General features: G+C 42.1%; 1 protein-coding gene across 2 annotated transcripts in view; it reads left to right on the forward strand.

The window, feature by feature from the left end:
• The first annotated feature begins 730 nt into the window (after positions 1-730).
• LOC139811260 (uncharacterized) overlaps positions 731-27,180 on the forward strand; it is a 30,590-nt gene continuing 4,140 nt past the window's right edge. Inside the window, exons 1-2 of one of the 2 annotated variants that reach the window (XM_071775429.1) lie at positions 731-1,478; positions 11,753-11,860. Coding sequence is in view for 1 of the 2 variants with exons in the window: in XM_071775428.1 (XP_071631529.1) it covers positions 11,753-11,830 (78 nt within the window). In the remaining variant the exon portion in view is untranslated. The remainder of the gene's footprint in view (positions 1,479-11,752; positions 11,861-27,180) is intronic. The other variant, XM_071775428.1, reaches the window with a different exon arrangement.

A 27,180-nucleotide genomic window follows, 5' to 3' on the forward strand; every position in this document is an offset into this window, starting at 1 on the left:
TTACGAGCACCACGCCTTGCGGTTTCACGATCACCAAATCATTAATCTCTACAATTAAGCAACTCAACATATCCCGTATTTTCCTATTAATACGACCTTACTCTATCGCTGCATGCAGAACTTATTGCCAAATATTTATTAATTATATAATAAACAAGGTTTAAAAACTCATATCCATGACACTTGACAACATCCAATTTCACAATTTCTTTCTCTGCAACGACTACACGCACGATCAAACAATGAATTTTTCACTAAATAGGTTTTATCCCAAAGACAATAAGTTCATGGTGGAACCAACAGATAGGGTCTATTAGTTTAGCAGAAACCTATTAGCTGTCGCATATTAGGAGCCTATCTCATAATAGGGGACTTTCCTCTACAGGAAGTGCAAAATAACAACTTACTATGCCTCTTTTTCTCTTTTCCTTCTCTTTGCTCACATATTGTATTATATATACATAATATATTAAACATATATAAAATTCAACTCGTAGTCAACGAACGAGTTAGCAGAGTGGCGGTATTTGCGGTTGGTGAGGGCCGGTAGTTGGGATCTTTCAAGAGTGGTGGAGCCGGTTACAAGTGGGGACGAATGGGTGGCACTTAGACAGCCTAGGTACCGGGAACCGGCGCACACCGATTGGTCGACCGATCGGGCCCGGACCGGAGCCGTTGGCGGGCCCAGGCACAGGCGTGAACCGATGGATAAGAACAGCTCCCCAGATGGCTCTTATACGGAGGAAAATCGTTCCTTCGGTACGGCACGGTTCTCCTCAGGCGCTCCGATGCAGTCAAACAGGTCTGAGCGATCGTACAGCACCAGTCCTTTCTCGTCCATCGTCGTAGTCGCACCGTCACACGTGCACACACAAGAGAGACAGAAGGAGAGGGGGGAGAGAAAAAGAGAGAGAGAGAGAGAAAGAGATCGAGAGTATACAAAGACGACCACGAGCAGCGACCAAGGAGGAAAAGAGGTGAAGGAAAAAATCGCGAGAAAACAGCGGGGGAAGTAGAAAAAAAGGAGAGGAAAGAGAGAAAGAGAGAGAGAGAGAGAGAGAGAGAGAGAGAGAGTAAAATAATAGAATAAATATCGGACGAGGAAGTGTGTGAATTACGATCGATCGAAATTGTATAGTTCAGTCGGTGGAATCGAAACGACCGACATGACAACGCCGGTGGCAGTCTATGCAGAACAAAATTGATTGGGTACAGCGAAGCTTTCAAGAAAATCACCGGCTGTTACACGGAAGAAACGACTTTCTTCGAATTTAAGCGTCAAATAATTGGAGCAATGTGATCGAAGAGAGGCATAATCGGCATAATAAGAGCAAACAGAACGTTTCCTGGGAACGAGAGATGTGTAAATAAGCGAATCGGAACAGTTGCTTCGGCGAGAACACTATACTTATTTGTTAACTTAGTGATCCGAAAAACGGGACTGACATTTGCGTGGATTTCCAATTTATTTGAGTGAGGTGAGTCATCTTATTTTACATTTTACATTTTACATTTCGATAGTCTACAGAGATTGTATTAATAACGTTTTAATCCATTTATAATTAATGATGTGTATTAATGATATTCTATCACTATACTGATCAATATTATTGTCACGAACGGTTATGATGCCGTTTTAGTTATTTACGCAATGTCTTTTACAAGATAAGATAACAAAGATATCGATAAACCTCGTTACGCACAATACGCGACATGGACAGTATCGATGAGCTTACATTTAAATCTCTGTCAGTGTACATCACGTCGAGCATTAAAGTCTCCGGCTCCTGATTCTGTAGATATTCATTATGAAATCACGCGGAAATAGCGTTACAACAGACCTCTTGATAATTTTCTTTTCTTCTTCAATACATCATTTATTTATTATTTCCGTGATAGAATTGGGTTATATCAAATCGTTATTCTATTGCGGAAGAAATAATTCTCCAAAGTATTACAAATACGTAAAGACTTAGGATTCACATTGCGTTTTTGCTCTATTTCTTATATATAAATTCTTAAATTTATGGTAATTGATTATTCATACATAATACTAGCCTATTTAAAATGCGCATTCGTAAACTCCTATGACTTACGCGCTTTCGCGATCGCCCGAGGAGGGGGCAGATAGGGGGGGACCCTCTCCCCAACATGCGATCTCACGTGCGGTTAGTCGAGGTTAGTCGTCATCAAATGAAAACATTATCGTTACCCCTCGTCTCCGCCTGTTGCTATAATATTTGCCTACTGCTAGCCAGTACCGTAATTCGGCAACACAAAAGGGGCCTAAGAGCGACGACGTCTTGCCCGCGTGCGTACGTTGTGCGTACGTGTCGTGCCGTGCAAGCGCGAGAGAGAGATGGCCGTTACAATTATTATGCATAAGACCGTCGGCGAGGCTCTCCCATGTCAAAATATATTTATTGCTATTCCCTTGCCCGCGCCCATACCCTTGCCCCCTGCTCTTTACGTCGACCGCGGTGTGTCAGCCACCTTTGTTACCCTTTCATACGGTTATTACCCACTTGTATATCCGGAGCGAGCTCTATGCTCGAAAGAGGTCCGAGAAGAGAATCGCGCATCTTCTCTTTCTTTTTCTTCTTCCTCTCTCTCTCCGTCGTCTCCAATCTTTCTCCCGCTCCGATTCATCGCTCATGCACGTGCACGCGTACACTGGCGCGACGAGTTGCGTGATGCTCAGGGACGCATCTTTATTTCGGTAAGTTAAATACGAGAGTTAAAGAGAACATTGAGATGTTCTCGCATGAAGTAAGATAATGGCGTAAACGGATTCACAATAGGATATTTAACATAAGTTAAACTACAGATTTTTCAATCCATAGTTTAATCACCTTATTTACCACAAAACTTCTATTCCACCATCGAATTAAAAAATGTTAATTATTGTTTCAAATTTCACGATTTTTGGTCATAAATTTTTAAGCAAGAACTAAAATTTTAGTAATTTTAACGTTTTCATTTTTAATAACGTTAACAAAATCTTTCATCTTCATGTAGAACATAAAGCTCAATTGAACACAAAACTGACAAATTTCTTAAAACATAGGAAAAATATATATATATATATATATATGATCTTCGAATAACATGTTACTTAAATTGCATGGAGTCTCAAATAACACGGTAAAAAATTGTGACAACTTTAAAAATATTTTTAAAAAATAATCCTTTAGAACCAATTTTATATGTATCTGGATGTTTTTAATTGAACGAATTTCAATAGCACGGAACGCGATCTCCAAAATTGTATGAATCCTATCTCGAATAACACGGTTTTCAGTAACACGGAACCAATTAATCGTGTTATTCGAAGGTTACCTGCATTTACATATTATTTCTTTTTATGTTGACTTATTTGTATTTTTTGTGGTTACATAACAAATATCCATTATTGCTGAAATATCCCATTGTGTCATCTCTGATCTAGTAATACGCAAAAATTAGATTTGCATGAGTGCAACTGGCAAATCTTTTATGCATACCGACCTAAGCGTCGTGTCGCGCCTCATTTGCATATTAACCCCTTCCGGCGTGGCTCGTCGTCGTCACAGGGTCGTGATCTGACTTAACGCCTTTTTGCCGCCACTACACTGCCACCCTTTACAAGTCATGCGGGAAGTACCGAGAGTCGTGACAAATACGCGTATTATCTTTTTTTATTCGATTCCGAATGGAGCCTAAGACCCTGACCTAACCATGGCGGCAAAATGTAAATGAAAAATTCGATTAAGAATTCTGCATTCTTAAATCCAACTCTCTCACATGACAGTCACGTCGTATTAATCTGTTAAGAAAACACCTGCGCACTAAATTTTCTTAGTGCGAAACTGAATTATTATCTTTGCGACTTAGCAATTTTTAGAAAATATTATTGTTTTCTAAATAAATTAGATCTTAGGTAAAGACAAAAATAACCGAGTCTTGGAACAGAATATGCTGGAATATTTTCTTAGAACAGACATGGTGAAACACTGCGGTCGAGCAGGAGTTAAGCGAAACGTGCGAATACGTGGAAATGTCTCTCTCTTTATCTTATCTAGATCGTTTAAAAGGCGCGTTTAACGGCGCGCACGCAAATTACCCGTTACTTTTCTAATCTAAATCGATGCTCTTTGTTCACTTGGCGATAACTCGCGAATTACACTGATCTACACTTGGTCCCGCTTCCGTTAGAATGACAACGTGCCTACGGAAGGCGACCGCGTTGAGTGGATGATCCAATCGCCTTATCGCGTACACCGTGAAACTCGTTCCGGGACGAGAGCAAAAGATAATCGCGAGTACATATTCTCGAGTACTATGCTTTTGCTTACGTCTTGAACTGGCGAAGCAGTGCCCGGATTCGTCAGACTTACAGTGAGAACATCGTTTCGCGAATAGTTATTTCTGCAGATGTTAAATAAAAAGTTACGATAATATAACGTCGATATTTGGCAATATAATTGTTTTAATAACAAAGTAATTAATGTTTACATGATTTTTAATAAAAGTTCCGTTCTGTAAAATTTTGACAATGAAATCTAAACGGATTACTCTGAGCATTATCGTTTAAGTTGTGCATTTCTATTAAGTTAATATCGAGAACTTCGAAGATTTCGTCAACGAGATCGCGTATAAAATTTTAAATGTTGCTTTCGTGGAAATCGCACTTGTATTGCGGCTTACGCGCGGCTACGCGAGTACACACACACACACACACACACACATACACGTGAGCTAAACCTTCTCGATGCTCTTTCGGTTTGCGATATTGCCGGCGTCGTTACAGGACCGTGCCTTCGGCCTTTTATGAGATTATAAATCAATGGTGGCGCGCTTAATCGCCAAATAAAGGGAGATTAAATTGCGCCGGCGAGGCATACCGGTCTCGTGCGTCTTGGAGTAAGCAGAAGACAGATATAAAACCCGGAGCTTTATATTCGAAAAGACCCTCCATTATAATACGCGATTATTTAACAAGTTCCGACTCCGCAATTGTTCATTCTTATTTCAAGAGAAATTATATATTTATTCGGATAGGCCTTATAAGATTTGATGATTGAATATTTAACGTGCAATGAAACATTTGTTACAAAAGATTCTTATAAGAATGGAAACATCTGTTTCGCTGTATACGTTTTCGTTCAAATAACTTATTTAATATCGTGATACGCTTTTTTCGCCTAGATACTCGGCTACTATACAATGTAGCATGTTTTTAGGTTCTAAAAATGTCCTGAATAAGTAAATTATCACATGTAGTATCACGATCTAGATGACCATGCACGATCTCGTCAATCACGCAAGATTGTCTGGCAAAACGCAATGCGGATGTAAATCACTATGCTTTAGTCACAAGTCGCGTGCAATATGCTTCTTTAAATATACATAAAATACGCGTGTAGAATCTGGATCCGCGCGTTTAAGCGTTAACTTCTTTTGTATATATCACGAAAATATATATTTATCGCTAAATTCTTCCGCATTAATTTCTACATCATTCGCCTATCATTTCCCTCACGCGTACGGCGTGCAATTCGAAATACGATGACGCGACGATTGGTTTTCCTGCTGAAATCGGCTACGGATTTTTTTCCCTCCGAGTTGCTCGACAGCTCGCAACTCGCAACGTTATGTATTCATTTGGCGCTTCGGAACGTGCCACTCGCGAAACGCGTCGTATCTTCTCTGGAAGCAGCTGCTCTTGGCTAGAACTCCGGCGCAACGTGGTACATGTGCAGTCACATGCACGAGGGCATAACGCGGGCATAACGAATCACGGTACTTCCGAGAGGAGCACCCATCGCGATTCCCACAAGTGCGAGAGGGTCGTGCACGGCGACCGTTCTCGATTGACTCTCGAGTGGCGGACGCAAAATCGCTGTTAAAAATCGGATCGGTCACGGCTCGAGGAGGCAGACAATGTCATCTACGACGTGGCTACCTGCGCCACGGCGTTTATGCGCTTCGCGCTCCTCGACGGGACGAGTTCGCTCTAACATGAGGCTAAACTGTCGCGATAAATGATACTCCGGAAGGTTATTAATTGTCTTTGGCTCCCGACCGCGCGTATTGTGGATCGCGAAAACATATTAACCGAAAAGGAACTCCGCTGCCTACCTTGCCATATGCTCGTGGATGAGCGAGCGTATGTATATAGGGTGTGATGAAAAATCACCCACTATCAACGGAAAAAAATTTGGAAAATTTGAAATCGACTTATCAGCAAAAGATTTCGTTGCATATTTTCTTGTCTCGCTTTTTCAACGAAATTCGGCATTTTGGCATCAAAGTTAATATTTAAAGCGCGATTTAAATCTTTTGCAAATAAAGCTTACTAGAATTGTTATTGAGTTTTCATTTGCTGTCTGTAAACTTTAATTGGCTAAAAATGTTTTCCATTTTTAATTTAATTTATTCCTAATTTGAAATTATATGTTCTCATACTGTCACATTACGACGTTTACCATTCTTCTAATTTTGCATAATTATATTTCTGTAAAAGTGAACCGCTTTTTATACACCCTATATAGTGGCGTATCGTTACATCTATATAGTCCCGTTGAGAATGTGCGAGCTGATGTGCAAGATCATTTTTCAGGGATTCGATCGACGCGTCTGTGAATGAGCAGCTACCATCCATCAAAGGGATCGTTAAAAACGCATCGACGCCAATACAAATTGCACCGGCCGCGTGTTGCGTTCTGCTTTTCTGGGGTTTTTCCAGGATTTTCGATTTAGATTTTACAATACGGCAAACTGCATTCTCTCGTTTTGATCATATACACATAATACGTATGAGTAACATAGGTGACACATTTTACTTGTAAAAAAAGTGACACTATTTTTTTATTTACCACAAATAATGATAATTAATCGATTATATTTATGTGATATTACACATAAAATTGCATTCAATATAAAATCAACGCGTGCACGTTAATCCATATCTAAAAAAGAGACTAGTTTTACTTAAAAAAGAGATTTATTTAAAATCACTGAAACGTTTTTCCAAGATTATCTTTTTCCAAGTTAGTCATTAAAAACCAGATTTTATTGTGCTTTAATGTAAATTGATATCATAATTATTTATACAAAAAAGAGTATTTTATTGATCACAGACTATTTACGAAGTTTCGTCTAGACTATCTAAAAGATCGTTAAAAACTTTCTGTCCTCAACTAATGTTATCGTTCATGCTCGGTGAGAGAACCAGTTTCCCGAAATCTTTTTCCATCGTTCGCCTCCCGCTTTGCCGAAGACTCTTCACACTCGTGTGTGTACGCGCAAGATCCTGTTTATTTTATGTAATCCGGTAATAGTCGATTATATACGGCGTATGCATTTATTTGAGCGTAATCCTTCCGCGCATAATTAAGCGCCGATAACATCGAGACGAGGAACTTTCGTGCGCAAACGTGCGCGCGAGCGTACTCGAACGCGTATCCCGGGTGATATATCGACTCCTTCTTTCGAGTAGATTCATTGACTCATTAACGCACTGAGAAAAATCACCGGCCGTATATCACGGCCTGGACAGTAATCAAGTGCTCATTCTTAACGCGGTGTGTAATAAATATGTGAATTAATATACCGCCGATTAATTATATCGCGCAAACTGCGCTTCTAATGTGTACTCTCGTTGCCGCGAAGAATTATAACGGCGGACGAGCTTGCGAACGTCACAGAAAAATGATTATACCCTGTTTGCGCAAAGTGTCTCGTAAAACAAGATTCCTCGTAACGGATGACCCTCACGTAATATCGAGTATTTCGAATTAGCACCTTCAAACGCAAGCGATCACCGTTTATCTATCTTCATAGACTAATATGTGTGGGTAGAGTGTCCCAAGAGTCGTCCACCTTCTTTAAACTATAAACATTACAAGAGTCGAATACGGAGAAATATTATGTAGACTGTTGTTTCGACGACGATGCTATACAAACATACTGAGAAGTCACTAATTTTATCTAATTCTATGTGTCTTTTCAACGAACGACACGTTTTCTTTCTCTGGCAACTGTCGCAAGCAATCGAGATGTTTTCGTAATCTTTTCACTTCTTTTTATATAGCTTGTGCCTCACGCTCGTGACCCATATGAATCACGTGCGCTTTTTATTATTAGTCATTATTCACTCTGATACGAGAACTTCGAACTGACGTGAACTAGTTCGAGGTTCAAGAAAATTATTTGTTACAATATAGAAAACACATTACGTAATTAGCTTCATTTACATATTGTCCTCAGGGAGATAGTGACTTGGCGCTTTCAGCGGAGAGAAAAGTCTCAATTGTAACGTAATATATTTCTTACTTTTTTTCCGATAAATGTGCGTGAACGTTTTCGTTCATTTCCATCGTAGAAAATACAAAAAAAGAATTCGGTCGTTGATTACCGAAATGATTACAAAGATGATGATCAAGCGGCACGCAAAGTCGGCACGGAGAAAGGGTTGTAACGGTAGCGAGGGGTAAGAACGACAAAGAAAGCGCTCCCGAAGCTCAGGTCAAAAAACGCCTCATAAAGGGATAAACGTCACACGGGACTCGTGTTTAATGGCGCGTAAACTACGGAGTGCCCCCATCTGCAGGTATATACGGACCGCATAGACGCGTGTGAGCACGTACACGGGAAGCTAGCAAAAGAATCACACGTGACCATTCTGGTCTCGTCGTCATCTTCGTCGTTATCGTCGTGGCCCGTAAGTTGATATTTGGAGCAGGTACGGCAAGTCGATCGACTTCATTAACGCACCAATGTCGGGCAAATATTGACTCTATCTACAGAAACTGGGGTACGAGGTACCGCGTGTTTACACTGTTGGCTCCCCCGTGTGACCCCCTTTTCTTCTTGACTCTTCTCCCGTTTCACCTGTTCCGCGTGCACTGCACCACGAACTACGATCCACCGAAGTCAACGACATCGGTGACCAAATTGAAAGAAGTCACGTGTATATTCTTTTTCTTTTTACGCGACCGTCGCATCGATGCACGCATTGATTAAAGTGTTCTCCGATATTCTATACGAATTTATATGCGAAACGAATCGGCAGGGTCGAGCAGGATATTTCGAAGTCGACACAACTCCGCGTACAAAGAGATCGATCCGTCGCGACGATATAGATTAACCTTGGCCCACATTGATCTCCATTGGACTGCCGTCGATATAACAATTCTAGCGTGATCTTTTGTAAAATCAACAGAATCAGCCGCGTAAATAGTGTACGGTTTACCGATTACGGCGCGACGCACCGTCCACCGCAAAGGCCTGACTTATGCGATCTCTGTGATTTATTGCAAATCATGGCGCATACACCGCTCCTCGAAGGCGTTCTGTTCTCCTTTGGTTATTAGGGCGATGGAATTTTTTTACGCCACGCTCGCGATTGCTCCACCTCCGACGCTCGCATCTCGGCCTTTACCTCTCGCGTCTCGACCTTTCGCGCTTATTGTTTTCTTCGTATTCGTATTCCCCGATGTACATTCCGCGCCGTTCCAGCATCTGTTAGCCCGAGAGCACGTACGATTCCGGTGGCTCCGTTATACATATACTCTGCTTTATTTAGTTTTGTATTAGGTTTCGTTGCTCGGACTTTTAAGCCCACTTAGGCCGAGTCTCTAATTTAAATGCGTTAGAAATGTCAGGAAATAGTCGGCCAAGATCCATATTGACGCTGAGTGTTTCGAGCACGAATATTTTAAAGACATATTACAAAGATAACACACGTTATAATGCAACGTTAGAAAATACATAGAATAAATTTTAATTAAATGAGAGCAAGAAATGTACATATGCGAGAGCGCATTATTATTCAAATCCCATAATTTAAATAAACAATATACTTTCGAGTCTATTTAAATTATAAAAAACTTGTAACAGAATTATATTAATGTAAATAACGGTTAATGTAAATGACAACCGTTATTTACTGTAATATAATTCTGTTACAAGTTTTTTATAATTTAAATCTATATAATATTCGCAGAGAACACGAGTCAAAACGCATGTTCTTCTGAAATCTTCTTTGAAAAATGGCATTGCGATTAGCATCGAAATTGGTACAGACACGCGGACTATAACGCGAATTATAATCATTAGCTGATTATAATTGATCGTCCTAATGATTATCATGAACGAAAATCGTGAAATTCGATCGAATAAACATTTGATCCGGTCAAGCAGATCGCATAGGAGAGAAAGGAAGAGTTTTTCGCTCCATCATCAACGAATGTGCAGCGAGTGAAGGTGGAGGGTTAGCGGGTGTTAAGCAACCGCGCCGCGAAAAAACTTGAAATCTTAACGAACCTGTGGACCGACTCTTTCTCTCTAGTTTGTTTTCTTTTCGTTTTACCGTCCGTCTTCGTCGACAAATACGAGCGGCAGCCCATTTTCTTCGGAGGTGCAATTACAAAGACTTGACTAGACGCAGCGCGCGCGAGATCGTGTCGTATTGGAGCTCTAATTACCGTCACTCTAAATTCTCGTTAAAGTGCTCTTCTTCTCATCTTGCATAAAAAAAAGAGCGTCCCTTCGAGGAACTTCGTCTCTCAGGCTGAGTACGTCAACCCGCACGACTACCGGTCGTGGTTATATTTTTAAATCAACGAATCCGCAGGTGGTCCCCGTCCCGAAACGGCTCACGAGTATTCGCGACGGGTAAACGCAGTTAATTTTTTTGCACGCACTCTTAACGTATCATTCGACGTGCGCAGCTTGTCACAATATAGCATCATTTGCGACAGATACGAATGAAGAAACGTATTATGCATTTCACGGTGGCTACTTTGGACAAGATCTCTTCACCTCTCTTTTTTTCTCTCTATGAGTGTGTTTTGCATTTGTTATCTGAAAGAAAGAGACGCATTGCGACTTGAACTATAACTCGATCTTTTTATTATAACTACGCCACAAAGGCAACGGAATAAAGAATACAACTTTATAAAGGTACAATTCGTAAACTTTTGAGAGCTGGTTCCTCCGGTTTCTATCATTTTAGGATCGGGGATTTTTATACCGCGATGATCGAAATACTCGCACGATGAGGAACGCCGACCGTAACATATCCTTATCGGATCATCAATGGTCTAATTTTATTCCAGTTTATTCGAAAAATAGGTTCCTCGCTCCGACACACAGTCAAGGCAGATGGCACCGTTTGCCGAGATAGCGCTGATTTATGACATGCCAGTGGGTTAAAACGGGTTTCGATTCGAGTGTTACAACAGGGTGGGGAAACGTAGATTCAGGAAAAAAGGGAACCTAATGATTCTTCAGATATCCATTTCATGCCCATGGGCGAAGATATAATCGACTAAAAAAATACCGAATCTCTACCAAAAAATACACACAAAATACTGTCGTACGAACGTGATATATCACTGCAAATTTAACGTAACGCGTTATGTAGTGTAATCTGTTAACATATAGGCGATTTTATCAACAAAAAAAAACAATCAAGATTGACGGATGTGACACTCGGAAAATAATTTCTCTATACTATTATTATCATTAGCATATTCATTTAATCGAAGCTTCAACATATTTCCAATTTATACTTTTCTCGTACTCCAAATCCTGTTCGAACATCCGTAAGATATCGTGGGAGGAATAAAAATCAAAGCAAACGTAGAAAACCGGTTCGCTGCCCCACCATACTGTAACACCGCACTTTATTCTTCCAAGGATGAGCCGAAGTAACTGACTCTGACGTATCTCCTTCAAATAACTTCTATAATTTCTATAATTGCAGATGAACCAACAGTGCAGGGTATGCGACGAACCCGCAGCGGGGTTTCATTTCGGGGCGTTCACGTGCGAGGGTTGCAAGGTAAGAAGAATCAGATGACAACCAAGTTTTGTAAGTAATGAGACTGCCGGATAAATCCGGGTTACATTTCGCGTATGCGGACTTTGTGATGTGACGCCGAGAATTCACACGGCGACGTCTCGTCGTACACGCCGTTCATTGTCGAGTCGCACGTTATGTAACATTTGTGATGCAAATTCTACACACTTTAAAGAGTAACGCAAGCGTAATTACAAAGTCGAGCGTGGCAGTTCCGCTGTATTTTCAAGTAATAAGTAAGTAATTCTATCTTCACATTTTGCAAAATTATAACTTGAACTTCGCAATGCATGGTTGAGAGAAAATTGGTACAGGGTTAAATGAGTGAATAAAAAGATAAAGAAATATGTCAAAAATACAATATTTAGATATATAAAAACTTCTGAAAAATATTAGAGACAAGGCTTTCTCACTTTCTAAACAATTACTCCAAAAATATTAAGTTATTTAGGCCTAAACAATATTCTTCCAATCATTTGTGCGTGATAATAATAACTCAAATGCAGATAAATAAATGCAATAAAAGTTTAACCAAACAGAAAAAAAAGAACAGAACAGAAAAAACAAGACGATAACATTAATTCTGTAACTTAAAAAACTACTAGGTTTTACATAATAAACCTAATAAACTATATGCTTATCGCGTGTATATGACGCTTTATATGAAATTTGAATGCTTTAAACTATAAATTAAAGATTGAAATAAATTAATGCATTATTTAGTTTTTCTCGGCAGTACTTAATTTCTATTATTAGCGAAAAAAAGTAACACATTACACAAAATTCAGCAAGGGAGAAATATAGATTTCTAAAACGTGCAATTTTGTGAGGAAATATAACAAAGTGCAGCAGTGATTTATTATCGATTCGTCTCTTCGGAAAGACAATCGTCGGCAAAAAGCGGACGGAAGTAGTTTCTACGCGGTATTAACCTGCTGCGAGGACTTCGTGAAGTCGTAAAAGTCGATACGCCGGCGATGAGTTGACGTATGTGATGCGTTTCGCACTCTAGTTTAAAGAAGAGACAACTTAATAAGCCGTGACGGATGCGAAAACGAAAAGATTGCAATGGTAGGGATTCGCGAAGTAATCACGGCCAACGAAAAGAGGTGAGAAAGTCCGATATGCGGAAAAGGCGAGCGTGCGAGAAGTAACTGAGAAAAAAATCTTCTGCCCGGTTCGAATCCGTAAGTGGACGAGAGACTCGAGTGCGACTAATCGATTATCTTGGATCGTCCCCGTTCGACGAAGCTTTGCGTTGCGGTGAATCGCGATGAGTGTTCTGGAAATAATAACGTATAACATGTCTCGAAACGTGTGCGCGCTATTACTTCCACCACAATAATTGTACAGTAAAGGATTTGATTTCTTCTTCGCCCTTTATTCTGATGTCTCATTATGTAGTTCAAAGATTTTGCGACAACGCTGCGAAACAAATTCTCCGGAAAATTGTCTCGAAGGAACAGATATGTCTGTTTCCTCGGGACAAATATGGGATATGCGCAGGAACGGAAAGCTACGAAAGGAAGGATCTTGTCTCGATAGCGGTTCGCTTCCGCGTGTCGGACGCGAGGGTCGACACAGTAGGGAGTAATATTCAACAGGTGGATTCCGGGTTGCGCACGTGCACCGGAATGCGTACGCGTATAGTGCGCAAACACGCATATCGTCCCGACAAACGACGACGATCGAGTCTCGTTAGGCCGTGCTTAGATCTTCAAAGGGTGTTGACCCTTGGCTCTTGTCCTTTTGTCCCACTAATGTGTGCTATACACCGTAGAATATCGGTACCGCATACTAAGTGACCCATCCGATAGTAATTGGATCTCATTAAAGCAACAACAGATAATGGTTACCCTTACTCGCGCGTTCAGTTTCCCGGAGACGAAGTAGCAGATAACGCCTTTCAGGTCAATTAGACTCTTCTTTCGTGAACGAAAATGATCCGGGAGATTCCCTTTAGAAAGGAGAATATATCGTTACGCGTCAGGTGATATATTCTGGAATAAAAAGGGCGGTTGCGTATCTCTTAATCGAATTTGTCATTTTTAAATAACGGTATCGAAATTAACCTGGATTTTTATCCTGAAGGTTTAAGAAAGGTTTTATTACACAGAATTAATCATGACCCTTCGGAAAGCAGTTCTGCCTTCTTTCCGTTATATATTTACGACCGTTGGTCATCGATTCGTGATATAGTTATTATCACTCATGTATAAGTGAAATTAATTGTGCCTCGTGTGTTTAATTAACGATCGCGAATCATCCGATATAATCGTATAAGGAAATGCGATCCCGTCCGGGAAATTAATATCGCGTACGTCATTTTGATTGTATAATTATATACCAGCGGGAAAAAAAACGCTACATGGATGCTCTCACAGTTTCGATGTTATCGCGAAAAATATAACGGCGCCATTGATCCTGAGAGGACAGACGAAGGATGACAAGGAAGAGGGACACAAAAGTATAGCGGCGGGAATTATACGTATGCACATTAACACGTACCAAGCACCACGCAGGTGCACACTAAGCTCTACGATCCCCAACTCCTAACTCGAAGTCGATCTAGTCTCCACGCGCGACAAACATTTGGAAATATTTGAAATAATTTAGCGGTTGCGCACCGCGGTCACGGACGAAGAACGAGGGACACTCATTAGCATACTAACGACTGCCTCGAATTCTCTGCGTAACATTGAGAAGAGGGCGATCTCTCCTGCTCCCTCCTGTTTTCTTCGCACACGACGACAGCGAGGACAACGACGACGACGATGACGACGACGACGACGATAACTGTGGCCCCTTTTGCTCCGGATCTTTCCCAACGGCTTTCTTCCATTTTTGGTACCGCGAGGATGTTTGCGCGCATGTTTTGCGAACTTACGAAAGATTGAAAATATAATGTTACACGTATTCAGGAGCGGATCGATTATCGCGCGATGATGTTCAATATCGCTTACAATCGTAAGAATAAAAAATCCTTTCGTCGATTTATTTGTGCGAAATAAATATGAAGGAAATGAAATTCTACAATCGATAAATAATAAATGAAATTCAAATATCAGCGTAGAAAGTCTTTACTTCTTCTAAGAGAGTACCGCGGCTAATTGCACCATAATGTGCGTCCCTGTTTCATGCTTTTGGTTTCTCGGGTGTCGTCCAAATTCCACATTCGTCGTCCTGAACGCGTTCAAATAAAGGAGAGCCAGGTCGCTTGAAGGCCGAGCGTGAAACAGAGCCGCGGGCAGAATCGCCGAAAGACAGCAATTCGTTGTGACGCGTCGCATATGAATGCGAGCGACCTGAGTCAGTCTCTTCCTCCCTCGTTTCTTCCTCCCATTCGGCTTCGTTGTTCGAATAGCCCCAATGCACTAATTTGCAAAATCTCGCTCGCTTATTAAGAGAATCGTGCGCCGGAAGGCGACCGAGATTCAAGTCAGACGTCGCACTTATTTATGATGCAAATGCCATTGTTTTTCGGAGCCTTAACCGTCTGCGTATTATGCACGACCGACATCGCAAAATTTGTCAACGTTTCTCGCCTTGCTCCTCTCCCTCTCCTCGATCGAGAAAATGGCGCGTGAATCAGGGGACGGGTTTATTCATCGCTCGACAATGAGGACTCGCCCGAAAAGTCGAAACCACGACAACGACGATTGAGGACACAGCCGGCACAAAAGCGTCATTCCTGACCGAAATAGTCTGGACTACTTTCCATGCGACCAGAGTCACCACATTAAACTTCGATTTTTTACGATCTCGGCCGGGAATCCGCCGAGCTTCCGGTGACGACGAGAATTCGAAAAGACACTTAAGCGAGTAACAATGATTTCCGGCGAGCGGTACACGATCGGACGGCGGAAGAGGATGAAACGCTTCAAAGAGTCAACGATGCACGTACGGTGCATAAAAATTGTCCTTCGAATGTTTAACTATGTACTGCGTATCACAACGAATCGTGTTGATATCTAACGATTATACTTCAGCTTCTGCTAAATCAGTGAAACGATTTGATGAGATAAAATAACACACGTAAAGATAATATAAAATGCTTGAGAGATTAAGCGAATGTAAAAAAGATATTGCCGGTGCAGTCGCCAAAAGATTAAACCGTGAACAGATGGCCAGCGATTAAGCGCACACTTAAGGAAAATCAAGGAGCACGTCTTTGACGACGGCGAGCGGAACGAAAGTGGCAGTCCGGCGAAGGAGATAACACTCTGAGAATAGCACGGTAAAAATTGTCCGGCCGTTCGATTTCCTCGAGCGCCGCGGCGATTTCTCGGCCGCGGTAGATTGTCGGAGTCCTGTCACGAACGACAGATTAAGCGACCAGTTTAGATTTTCCCTTTTTCGTGTTAGCTCCGAGTATACCTGTCCGCCTCTCGTGCGACGATATATATCTGCTCGCGACGCCCTTTAGACACCGCCACCAGGTAGGTCTGCGTCTCGTGTGTCACTGTCGAGAACAGCGATCCGTTCTGCTGTTGTCGCAATAGATTCGCCTCGTGAATCGCGCAAAATTAGAAAAGGACTGTACCTACATTCTTATACCTACATTCTTGTTATTATGGCTATTATTAACTATACTAGCTATTATTACTAGGCAATTAAGTATAAAGAAATAAAACATATAATATACGAAAAGAGAGAAAAAAAGAGAGAAAGTGAAAGGAAAGAGTGAAGCAGAATGAAAGAATAGGCACCGTGATAAGAACGGCAGAGAGGAACGCATTCAGGGAATATACATTCGTATTAAGAGTGCCGTAAAGCCGATTATGGACCCAATCTCTTGGCGATATCTCTCCTGGTACAATTAGCTCTCTCGTAAAGCGACATTAAGATGGGCATAAGGTGGCGCGTGTTAACATACGGCAAGAATCCGCGAGTAGTTCGCAGTTTCCCCTCGCGCCTGCCTTCCTAACTCGCCGCGCGTCGTCGTACGTGTACGCGCGAGGCGGATCAGTCGCCGACTTCGTGGAAGCGCTTTTTAACTGCGGCTATTACATCTTCTAATTGCCGGCCATTTAAGTACCGCTGCGAAACAGATACCACGATACCGGGAGACCGCGAGTAAAGAGCGCGAGATTCGAGGAGCTTAGCGCCGGCCTGTGAATCGACGACGGCACTCGAGCGCAATCGTAACACCCAACAATTATAGACGCGGCAGATTACACTGACAAGCGAATTTTAGCCGTGATACTAAAAGTCTGATCTATAAATCCTATATATTCCAGATCGCATATTAATATGTCGCATTGAATTACTTTAGCCACGTGATTGAAATGAGATTATAAAAAAATCATCGAACCAATTGGACGATCATTTTGCAATCGCATATCTACTAAAAAACCACGATTTTTTTAAAAAATTAATATAAATTAAAAAATAAGCTTTAATTTTCACTGTGTTGCTCCACTTATCAAATACGTATATGGATCTTATTCTTATTCTTTTCATTATTCTTAAATTAAGTTGTATAGCTTGCTTTCCTTAAATATTCATTGCGCTATCAGTCACAAAAATGTTTGTATTTGTAACGAGTGTGTATGATGTGCAAATGACTGAATGTATTAAGTTCGGGTTCGTGGGTTTGCTAAGTCCAAATGACGGATCAGTCATATCTGCGAAAAAAACCGCGACTTATTTTTCTTGCGTCAACGTGGCACCCATCCGGCGCTGGTCGACGCAACGCTGAAACATGGTTCAGGAAGGAAACCGCGAACCGCGCTTCAGCACACCGCGGCGATCGGCCGATCGTATAAAGCGGCGATTTACGATCGGTATGGGCAGGCACGATAGAAGGGAAGAACTGCGTATGTATGTGGGCCAAACCGCGCGGCGACCGTCGGGTTTTACGCCCGATTTACGAGCCAATAAATCGCGATCTATGAAAGGATCTGTCGATCCGACAACGTTCTACGCCGCCGCTTTGTCGACAACCAGCGCTTCGAATTATTGCTAAATTCGCGATTTCCAGAATGTCATCCTTGTCCGCTGTAAATTAAATCTTTGCTCGTAAGAAGTAGTAATTTTCTTGCTACTGCAAAATAAAGAAAATATGGAGCTGGAGCATTGTAGCTAATGTCTTTTAAACTATAATAAAATTGATACACTTTTGTTACTTATCTGTCTCTTTGTTTCAAACAAGCTGCAGTTTTTAAACAAAATATCGTATTGAGACGCAAGATGCTCGAGAGCGGTAATTGAAACGTTTAAGATTCGAATGGTAATGCTGCGACAACGTACAGACGGTATCGGCATCGTGCAAAGGGTTGATACGATCGCGTGAACTAAATAGCGAAGTCCCATGAACGGCACGAGCAGCCAACCGTTCTCGCATGTGGCCCAGTTCACGCCCGAGCGATCGCATCGCGCTGTTACTACACAGACGGCGCGCCCTTGGGAGCGATAGTTAGCATTCAGCGGACGCGCGACTTCGTGAGTCGTCTTCGCGGTCGTCGTTGTCGTCGGTCCTGCGCAACCGATGTCCAACCGCGACGCCGACCTCATGTCTACGAACGCGGTCGATCTTTTCAGAACGATCGCGTTACGCAAACGGAAAGAGACCGATTGGTGCAATCCTCACGAATTCGTCGAAGAGAAGAGAGTTACCCGTGTTGCGACTGACTAACCGCGATGAGCAGAGGAAACGCAGCCAAGTGCGACGTGCGAGAAGACGCACGTGTTGTCCTATATGAATACATATGTAATTTACCTATGCTGTCTTTAGAAACGCGGACGAAAGGGTTGCAGCCGGCTACCGTTACCACGCGGGTCAATGAGGATTAACGAGAGCCCATCGCAAGTGTCGGACGTTCCGCAGATGTTTCGTCTCTTAGCTGTCACGGAATCATATAGAAACATAGTAAACTTAATCGAACGCTTCTGTTTTTTTTTACTTGTCTGATTTTTATACTGATTTTTATCGCTGTCATTAATCGAGCTTGTTTAATACTTGTCGTTCTTTGCATATTATTAATACATGTGCAAGATATTCGGGATGGTAATAAATAAGAACATTTTCTATCGTTCACTAAAAGCGCCTGTCACTCTACTTCATCGCAAACGGAAACTATTATAGCATCGTTTGCTCGAAACTTAACAGTACATATATTCTATTACTTTCACGTTAGAAGACTACCGTTTCCATCTATAGCCACGTAGTATCGCCTTTAGGTATTGCCGATATTAAACATGATCGCGTTTTATGCTAGAGCAGACGCGAATTGCGATTCCAATAATGAAAGTATATTAATAGAGCGAGATTGAAAATATGATTTGTACGTTATTTTTCTAGCTTTCTCCAGTTTTTTTATTCGCTAAAATGGAATGTCAGACACCTGCATCATCTAGCAAGATTTCGGCTCACTATATTTTTTCAATAAACATGTCCAAAATATGTTAGCAAAAAATTTTTAAATACACACACAAAAACTAATTGTTTTCGTACTTAAATTAATTCTATTAATATTAGTAGAAAGAAAATTGGCACCAACATTGAAGTAGAACGTCGTTTAAATGAGTGATAGCGTGCTTTAATTCGCAAGATAATCCGAAAGGAATAGAATTACATTAGTAACTATGGTAGGATATCTTCGCCTGAGATGCATAATAGACCGAAGAAATAATTCTCGAGTTTGCGGCGATCCATTTCGCAGAGTTTCCAGCTGTCTCCGCGAGTCGTACCTCTTCTCGCGCGTTCTTCCCCGAGAGAAGTCTTATCTCTTCTCCTGGGAAGCGGATCTGGTCGAGTATAGCCGCACACGCATCTCGCGTCGTTCTTTTTTCTCTCTCGAAGGCAAACGCGAATCGTTCTCGTGCATCAATCCGTACTCGTCTATCCCGAGTAGAGACCGAATGTGCTCGAGCGCTTCCTCTTCTCTTGAATTGAGGCGGATTCTAATGTAAGCAAATAGCTTCCGAGGACAAATCCCCGCGACCATATCGGCGCGCCGTAAAAATTTCTAACATACGATCTTGCCGTTCTCAACACTGACCGTAAAGCGTAGGTAAAGCGAATACAGAACGACCCGCCGCGCCGTGGACACACAATTCTCTCTGGGCTAACATCGTACCATGAGTCAGTTTTTAAGCATTTTGATTGTTCCGGAGTGTTATTTTACGACGTTCAAAGCTTTATTTCAACTTGCTTTATTTGTCGTTACTATAAATTAAAATAATTTTGTTCTTCTATTTTTATACGTTCCATGAAATTCCATTTCTTCGCGAGCTGTTCTGTTTCGTAGGGCTAACAAGAGAGACTGAATTTTATAACAAAGAAAGAAACATATACCTATAGCATATATATCGTTTGAGAGTAAGTTTGGTAACAAAATATTCACCAAATATCATATAAATTATTAGATATGTCAAACGCAACGAAATGTACCGCTAGCGCTGCGCGTCAGCGGTGAAACGTGCAGTGCTACGGAATATACTTTCGGTCTCCCGAGAGAGTACCGGTTTATTAAATTTTATCGCGGCGCGTGCTTACTCTTCGGAGAAACAGACTTTCAAAATCCGCGAGAGAAAATCAGCATACAATAACCGGCGCCCATTGTTTCTGTAGTTAGGAACTGTCGTTGCGTACTTATCTGCAATTCAATCGGTGCAATACCGTAGGACGTGGAAGCGTTCTGTGTCGCACGTGATAAACTGAACTGCCCCGAGAATGTGTAATACGTCCGAAACGTGATTTCTAAGATAATCGCGATTACGAAACACAACCCGCTGGAATAGCGCGCCGGTAATAATTTGCTACAATTTTAACTGGGCAGTTTCTTGACTGTCTATTTTTTTCATATATTTCAACATATCACGCGTATCGTACATTATACACGTTACACGAATAAAAATGACGCGGATGTTTAAATCGGATGACGCAGAAAATAGAAGCTTTGACGTTACTAATTGACCAAGATATCTTTCACCTTAACATTCCTGTGTCAAGACGCCAATGATCGCGCGAATCATGTTTTTCAATCGACCAAAGACAGGATACTCATCAATGCGCATTTGCATCGTTGATTTTGATTCGCGGAAATATCAGTGCCTCATTAAACCAACCATCGACCATTTATCAATAGCGACGCACGCTAAGACTGGTCTCTCGATTAGAAATCACTCGAAACGAAAACGAGAGTGCTCTACGCTTGGAATAAGTATGCGGAGCACACGAGGCTCAAGGTCCATGCCACCGAGTGACGTCAGTCTGTCTCCGTCCATCTTCGTCTTATTCGTTTCCACGATCTCGTTTCGTCAGATTTCTTGGTGTCGCGCCAAAGAACACCGAATGACCGCCGTTTTCGAACTTCGTAGCAATCACAGAAATTCATATAAATGCATTTGATTTATCACATTTCTATATACTACGGGAAATACAGAAAGAATGATAATTGTTTTCGCTACCGCCTTTATTAATTATATTTATTGCTATATAACAAAACATTTAAATTTAAATAAACGTGCACTTCAACGACTTGAGAAATGAGTAACGATGCCTCTAGGCGATATCTGTTTTTGAGTTTTAATCCGGTAAGAAAAATGGTTATTCCCGATTATTACAGTGTTCCAGGTAAAACAAACGTCATATTATGAAGTGTTTGAATTTCCTTACGTTGCGTTACGCTTTGCAGGTGCATTACATTATAGCGGATACGAGCAAATTGGACTTATCTCAAAAGCATCGGATGGGATTCCGCGATGTTTAATGAAGCGAATCGTGATTTACGTACATGTTTGACGCGGTGCGCCTCGACATAATCGCGAGAATACACAATTACTCCGTAATGAATGCGGATCTGCCATGAACAACGAACGATTAAAAATAGCTAGACGGATCCAGTTACGTTTTTATTTTACGCGGAACGCGTAACTGCCAACGCTCTTTCCTCGACTCACACGAGCTCTATCCGGAATCCGTGGCGAAACAAATTACAGAATAATCTAGGAATAGGAGAAAAATCATTAGAGTCCCATTATAGCACGTCACAGCGGAAACACCGTCGTGACTATGTAATCGATTATTATTAGCGCGGCCAGTTGGTGCGTAGTGCCACGTAGTGCCAGGACGCGAAATCCAGATCGTTGCGGATTACGGCACCACGTCATCCTCATCTGAGAAAGCCAGCGCGAGCGAAGAAACGCGGGCAAAGGATGACCGGATGCGAAGAAGGAGGATGACGCGCGAATACGGTTTGCGCGCTCGTCCGCGACACAGGCATCGCGCCAGCGTGTATCAGGGTCACTCGCCGATACGCACATTCATGTGTTAATATCGTGTTCATTCGAGATGTTAACGAGTTATTTCGAGTCACCGCGGCGAAATTGACGATGACTGTTTGTACATTGGCGATCGATTATGCATTTTCTTTCGCGATTGCTGCTTGCATAATTCTCAAATTTTGAGAGAAAAACTGTTGGAATTCATTAACAGGATTTAAGTTTCGCATATCGAATTCATACATATATTTAAATTAATTAATCGAAATTGGATATTATTTCGTTACATTAACGATGCGGTTGAGACCAGTGGGCCTATTCTGTAACTCTTAACGACAGTTTCATTATCGTTATATTGTCGTTGCGCAGCTTTTTTACTGTACATAATATCTGCGGAACACAAGTATAACGATAACAAAACTGTCGTTAAGAGTTATTACAGAATAGGCCCACAGCGCGCTCTAACTATTTGATAAAATATAATAATATTAATACATATGACTATGTGACAATGAATACTCCAATTTGTCAAGACGGAACGATCGACTCCGTCGAGGATCTGTCGATCGCGTCTCGGCTGATTCGCTCCATCGATCGCCGGAGTAGCCGGCGACACTCGCGATTACAGCGTAACTGTACGCCGCGCGCACAGTTGGCTCGCAGCTAGCGTAATCGCACGACGCGACCACCGCCGAGGCTGGCAGCCGTGTCCCTAGTCTACCACGACTTCGCGAACTTTTCTCTCTCCTCCTGCTCCGTCTCACTTCCTCGTCCGTGTCGGCGCGACCCGCTCCGGCACACGGCACATGGTGAAGCACCTGTGCCGTGAGGCACTCCACCACCGCGCCTTTCTCCGTCGCACCAGCGGCAACGTAACGCAACGTCTTATCCTCGTCGCTCCGACGCGGCGCATCTAAGTCTCTTTCGGTCCATTTCTTCCCGGCCGCACGCTTCTCGCCGCGCTCCGCGCAGTGACCCTGCGAACGTGCGCCTGTCCTTCTCCCTCGCCCCGTCACCTCCGCCGCCGCCGCCGCCGCCGCCGCCGTCGTCGTCTCCCCCCCGGTGCCATTATGTATATTCCCGCTCGTCCCGTCTCGCTTGTTCGCTCGCGCCTATCAACAATCTATATTAAGGACGTGGGAATGTGAAATGGCCTGTCCAGCTATGCCAGCGATGCTATTGGAGTCGCGGTGTGGCCGTGTCGACTGTCTCGACTCTCTGATTCCTCTCCGCACATCCTCCCTCTCTGTCTCCCATCGCCGCGCATATAACCACGCATCTAACCTTCCCCCCCTCCCCCCATATCGCGCGTTCGTGCTGTGACCTCAGATTCGTGCACGACGGATGCTGCACGCCGAAACCCGTGCGATATGTGCCACGGACTTTCTCGTAAAACGTTTATGAGAAATTCAATAACGCCATAAGCCTTCATTTCTTTCTCCAAAAGTAATTTTCGTCTTTTTCTCCCGCGGGTCGTTCACGTTCATAGGAGAATAATCGTCCCTTTAGGAAATAGCGTGACTATTGCCGCGCTCGGCGTCACGTTACGTTTTCGCGCAGCATAGCGTGGGACTAAATGTTTGTTTGACGATATTTTATATGACAAGAGAAACTAATACACATTTTATAAAATTGCCATAGTAAAACTGAAATTGCTCAAATATTATTGAAGTCATAAAATCCTTAATCTAACGATATTCATCAGAGATATTCAATGTCTTGCTGAACGCTGACATACACGATATTCGACATCAACACAGAATATTGATCCTCTATATACCATGTATACGAATATGAAACTTTAATAATGTGAAATCTTGATGTTTTCATAAAATCATAAAATAGCGATATTCTATTGCTTTCTTCGAAATTACGATAATGTAAGTAAAATTAAAATTAATAATTTTAATTGTTACCGAATTGTACGATATATAACTCAAGCAAACATAAAAACAAAACTGTCAAAGCTCTTTAGATACGACAGCAAATAAATTTCTTAGTAGGTCGCGAATAGTTCAATGAAAATTAATGCAGCTTGGAGTAAGTATATTTCCTCGTTGTCAATTGCGACAATGTATCGATCTACAACTCGTCGCGTTGTTAAAACGAAAATTATATATTTGACGTCTTACTTAGCTCGTCGCGAAAAAATCCATGATGTCGTGTGAATAATGGTTGTGCTAAACACACACGTAAGTCATTTGCAGAATTGTCAAGATGATAGAATCGCGATGAAGACCCACAAGATCGACTTTCTGTCGATTTTGTGGAAAACCGAATCTCTGGAACGTCGATCCGTTCAAATCGCGCCGATTCGGGCCATTCGCGTTCCCCATTTGGTAATAAAAAATTCGAAGTTTCGATCGATTCTCCTCACGCACGAGAAACTATCGCGGTTCTCCTTTGAGATAAATTAACATCACGCCGCTGATCGACTTGCCGAATGTCATACCGATGACATTTTTATCACTGCGCCGAGAAAACAACATTTCTGCCTCCCTGTGCTTTACGCATTTCAATTCTCTCCGTTTTACGAACGCTATTAACAAGATTGCTCTCTTAACCGTTTCTAATATTTATTACAATGTAATTTTTGGCATCGCGTACTTGTTACTTTTATATATAAACAACTATTTACAAAAATAATTTACTACTAAAATATCGATCGGGTCGATTTGGATTCAAAGATGCGTTTGCTTTCTACAAGCCATTTTACATTTCTTTTCACGATCACGGACGATGCTGATTTCTCCACGTCGCTTTATGGCGTTACAAATCGATCCAAGATTCCGGGCATACCGGCTGATTTGAGATAATCCTAGCTTCTCTTGACGGATTTGTCGCACGCGCCCGTAAATGGCGCGTGTTTCAGCCGCTATGCGTTCTACACGCGGACGAGAGCTGGTTTTACCGCTGCCGCCGTTGTTGCTGTTGCCGTCGTATTACGGCTCGTCGTCGCCCGCTGTTCCTGGTGTCGGGCCCCGTATGCGTGCACGTCCAATGACCGGGCGAAGAATTGTGCAAAAACTTGAAAAACCGAGTGAACACGCGCTCGCATGCACGGCGTTACGCAATCCTGCGAATATCCCGTTGTCCCCCTTCATCGAGAATTGTCCGACTCTCCGTACGCAGCTGACCGAGTGAACACATGGACGACTGGACCAGGATCCGGCGACGCAATCGCTATCCGCGAAAGACAAAGTCATCCGCGGCGCTTTAAGAACGTCGCCACTTTTCCCAGTCCCGAGGCAATCCGTAACCCGATATGGCAGAAGCGCGACACCGGATCAATTACATCGCATGGACGACTTTGAGCGATTCGATCGAACATGCAATGTCCGTGATACACGTAAATCGATACGTAAATCATACCGAATACCGTCACGTTGCGAAACGTACACGTCTCTCGCGCGCGATTTTTATCACGTTTAGGCCCGATCGAGTGTGAACTTTTTTTTAAGGCGAACTATACCTTGGAATTAAAAATTCTCAAATCTATTCAGTCGCGAATGCGACAAATCTTACTGCAATAAATAATATATATGAGGATGATGTATTTTGCTCATCCATTATCATAAATGGAAAAGAAACATACGCAGAAGGTTGATCTATTTTTGGAGTGTTTAAATTTGCACCCGGCACATTGCGCGATTCTAATGGCCGGAAAGAATTAAATATATGCGAAGGATATGTTCCTATATGACCGATAAATCGTCTGAGAAACGGAAGCGCCATTTGGCGTCGGTACTGATGGCGCACATACACATATATTGGAGTTCTGCGCACAGAACGGCATCGTAATCTCTTTCACGCAGTCGTGGCGACGACTAAAGATCATCTGGTGTACGTGGAGTGCTATTTCCAACACATTCGGATCGTCACAATTCAAGATTGCCGGCAGAAGATTGCATTATCGTTTAACGCCTCGTTCAATGCGCATTTCGGACGTATGCGCGTTTCGCGGGGCTTATGAGCCGTCACCTGTCGCTTGTCGATCTACGATTTCTATCCATCGAATCACGATCTTTCCCTAATGCAGCATTAATCAATGGATTTTAACTATGTAATTGCTATAGTTACTCTGGAAAACAATGTGATTTGATTTAAAATTCGAAATCTGTAAATACGGCTTTCTGAAAGAATGATCGCAATCACGGGCTTGGACTCATTGATTTACACGATGCCGATAATTATGACATTTATATGGTGATTTCTGAGCGTAATCGAGCGAAAAAACGTGTGATCCATTAATCCTTGAAATTATTGATACTTCGTATATATAAATGAACAAGTTTCTCTACAAGTTTCTGCGCTCGAGTAATCGTCATGTTACTCTGGATGATTCACAACGATGACATCGTTGCGATGATCATCCGGAAGTCCAGCGAATCATCAAGTACTACCAAACTCGACCGAGTCGTGGGCCGTGAATTTGGCCACTGTGACCACTTTAGCGAACGATTCGTTACTCCCGAACGAGATGTGTACCGCTACGCGCGAACTTTCAAGATTTCGGCCCGTTACCAGCCCGCCCACGTGGCTCTTCAGTCAGGTGGAGCGCAGAATCCGTGTCCTTCGGCAGCCTCTACGACGATACGACACGAAATTTTTTTCCATTTTACCTTCCGCATCTTGTTCCGTAACACGCGTGCGTTATGCGCTAAATCGATCGTGACGCAATATCGTAATAACGGGAGAAGCGTGGGAACGCGGATAGATACGCGAGATTGCCTCCTGTGATCTCGTAACATATGCGATAACTACACTTTAACAAGGCACGATCGTGCTCAATCTTAAAGAAGAATCAGTTTGATACTAATGGCTAAAAACTAAATCTATTTATATATGTTGGGACATCATTGACTTTGGTAAAATATATTATAAATATATATAATTATTTCGATCAAGTAAATTGGGCAGATAAATGTATTTTTTCGAATTTAATATTGATATTATATTAACTTAATTTGCAATACGACTCATTTCGTGAACGCAAATTTTTACTAAATTAATTAATGTAATTCATTGTTTTATTTGCTTTTTTTTTTTTTTAGAAACAAAGTATATCTTGAGAACGGTATATTCTTAGATCGATCAGAAAATTC

This window comes from Temnothorax longispinosus, chromosome 4 (genome assembly GCF_030848805.1).
Source record: "Temnothorax longispinosus isolate EJ_2023e chromosome 4, Tlon_JGU_v1, whole genome shotgun sequence".
NCBI lineage: Eukaryota > Metazoa > Arthropoda > Insecta > Hymenoptera > Formicidae > Temnothorax > Temnothorax longispinosus.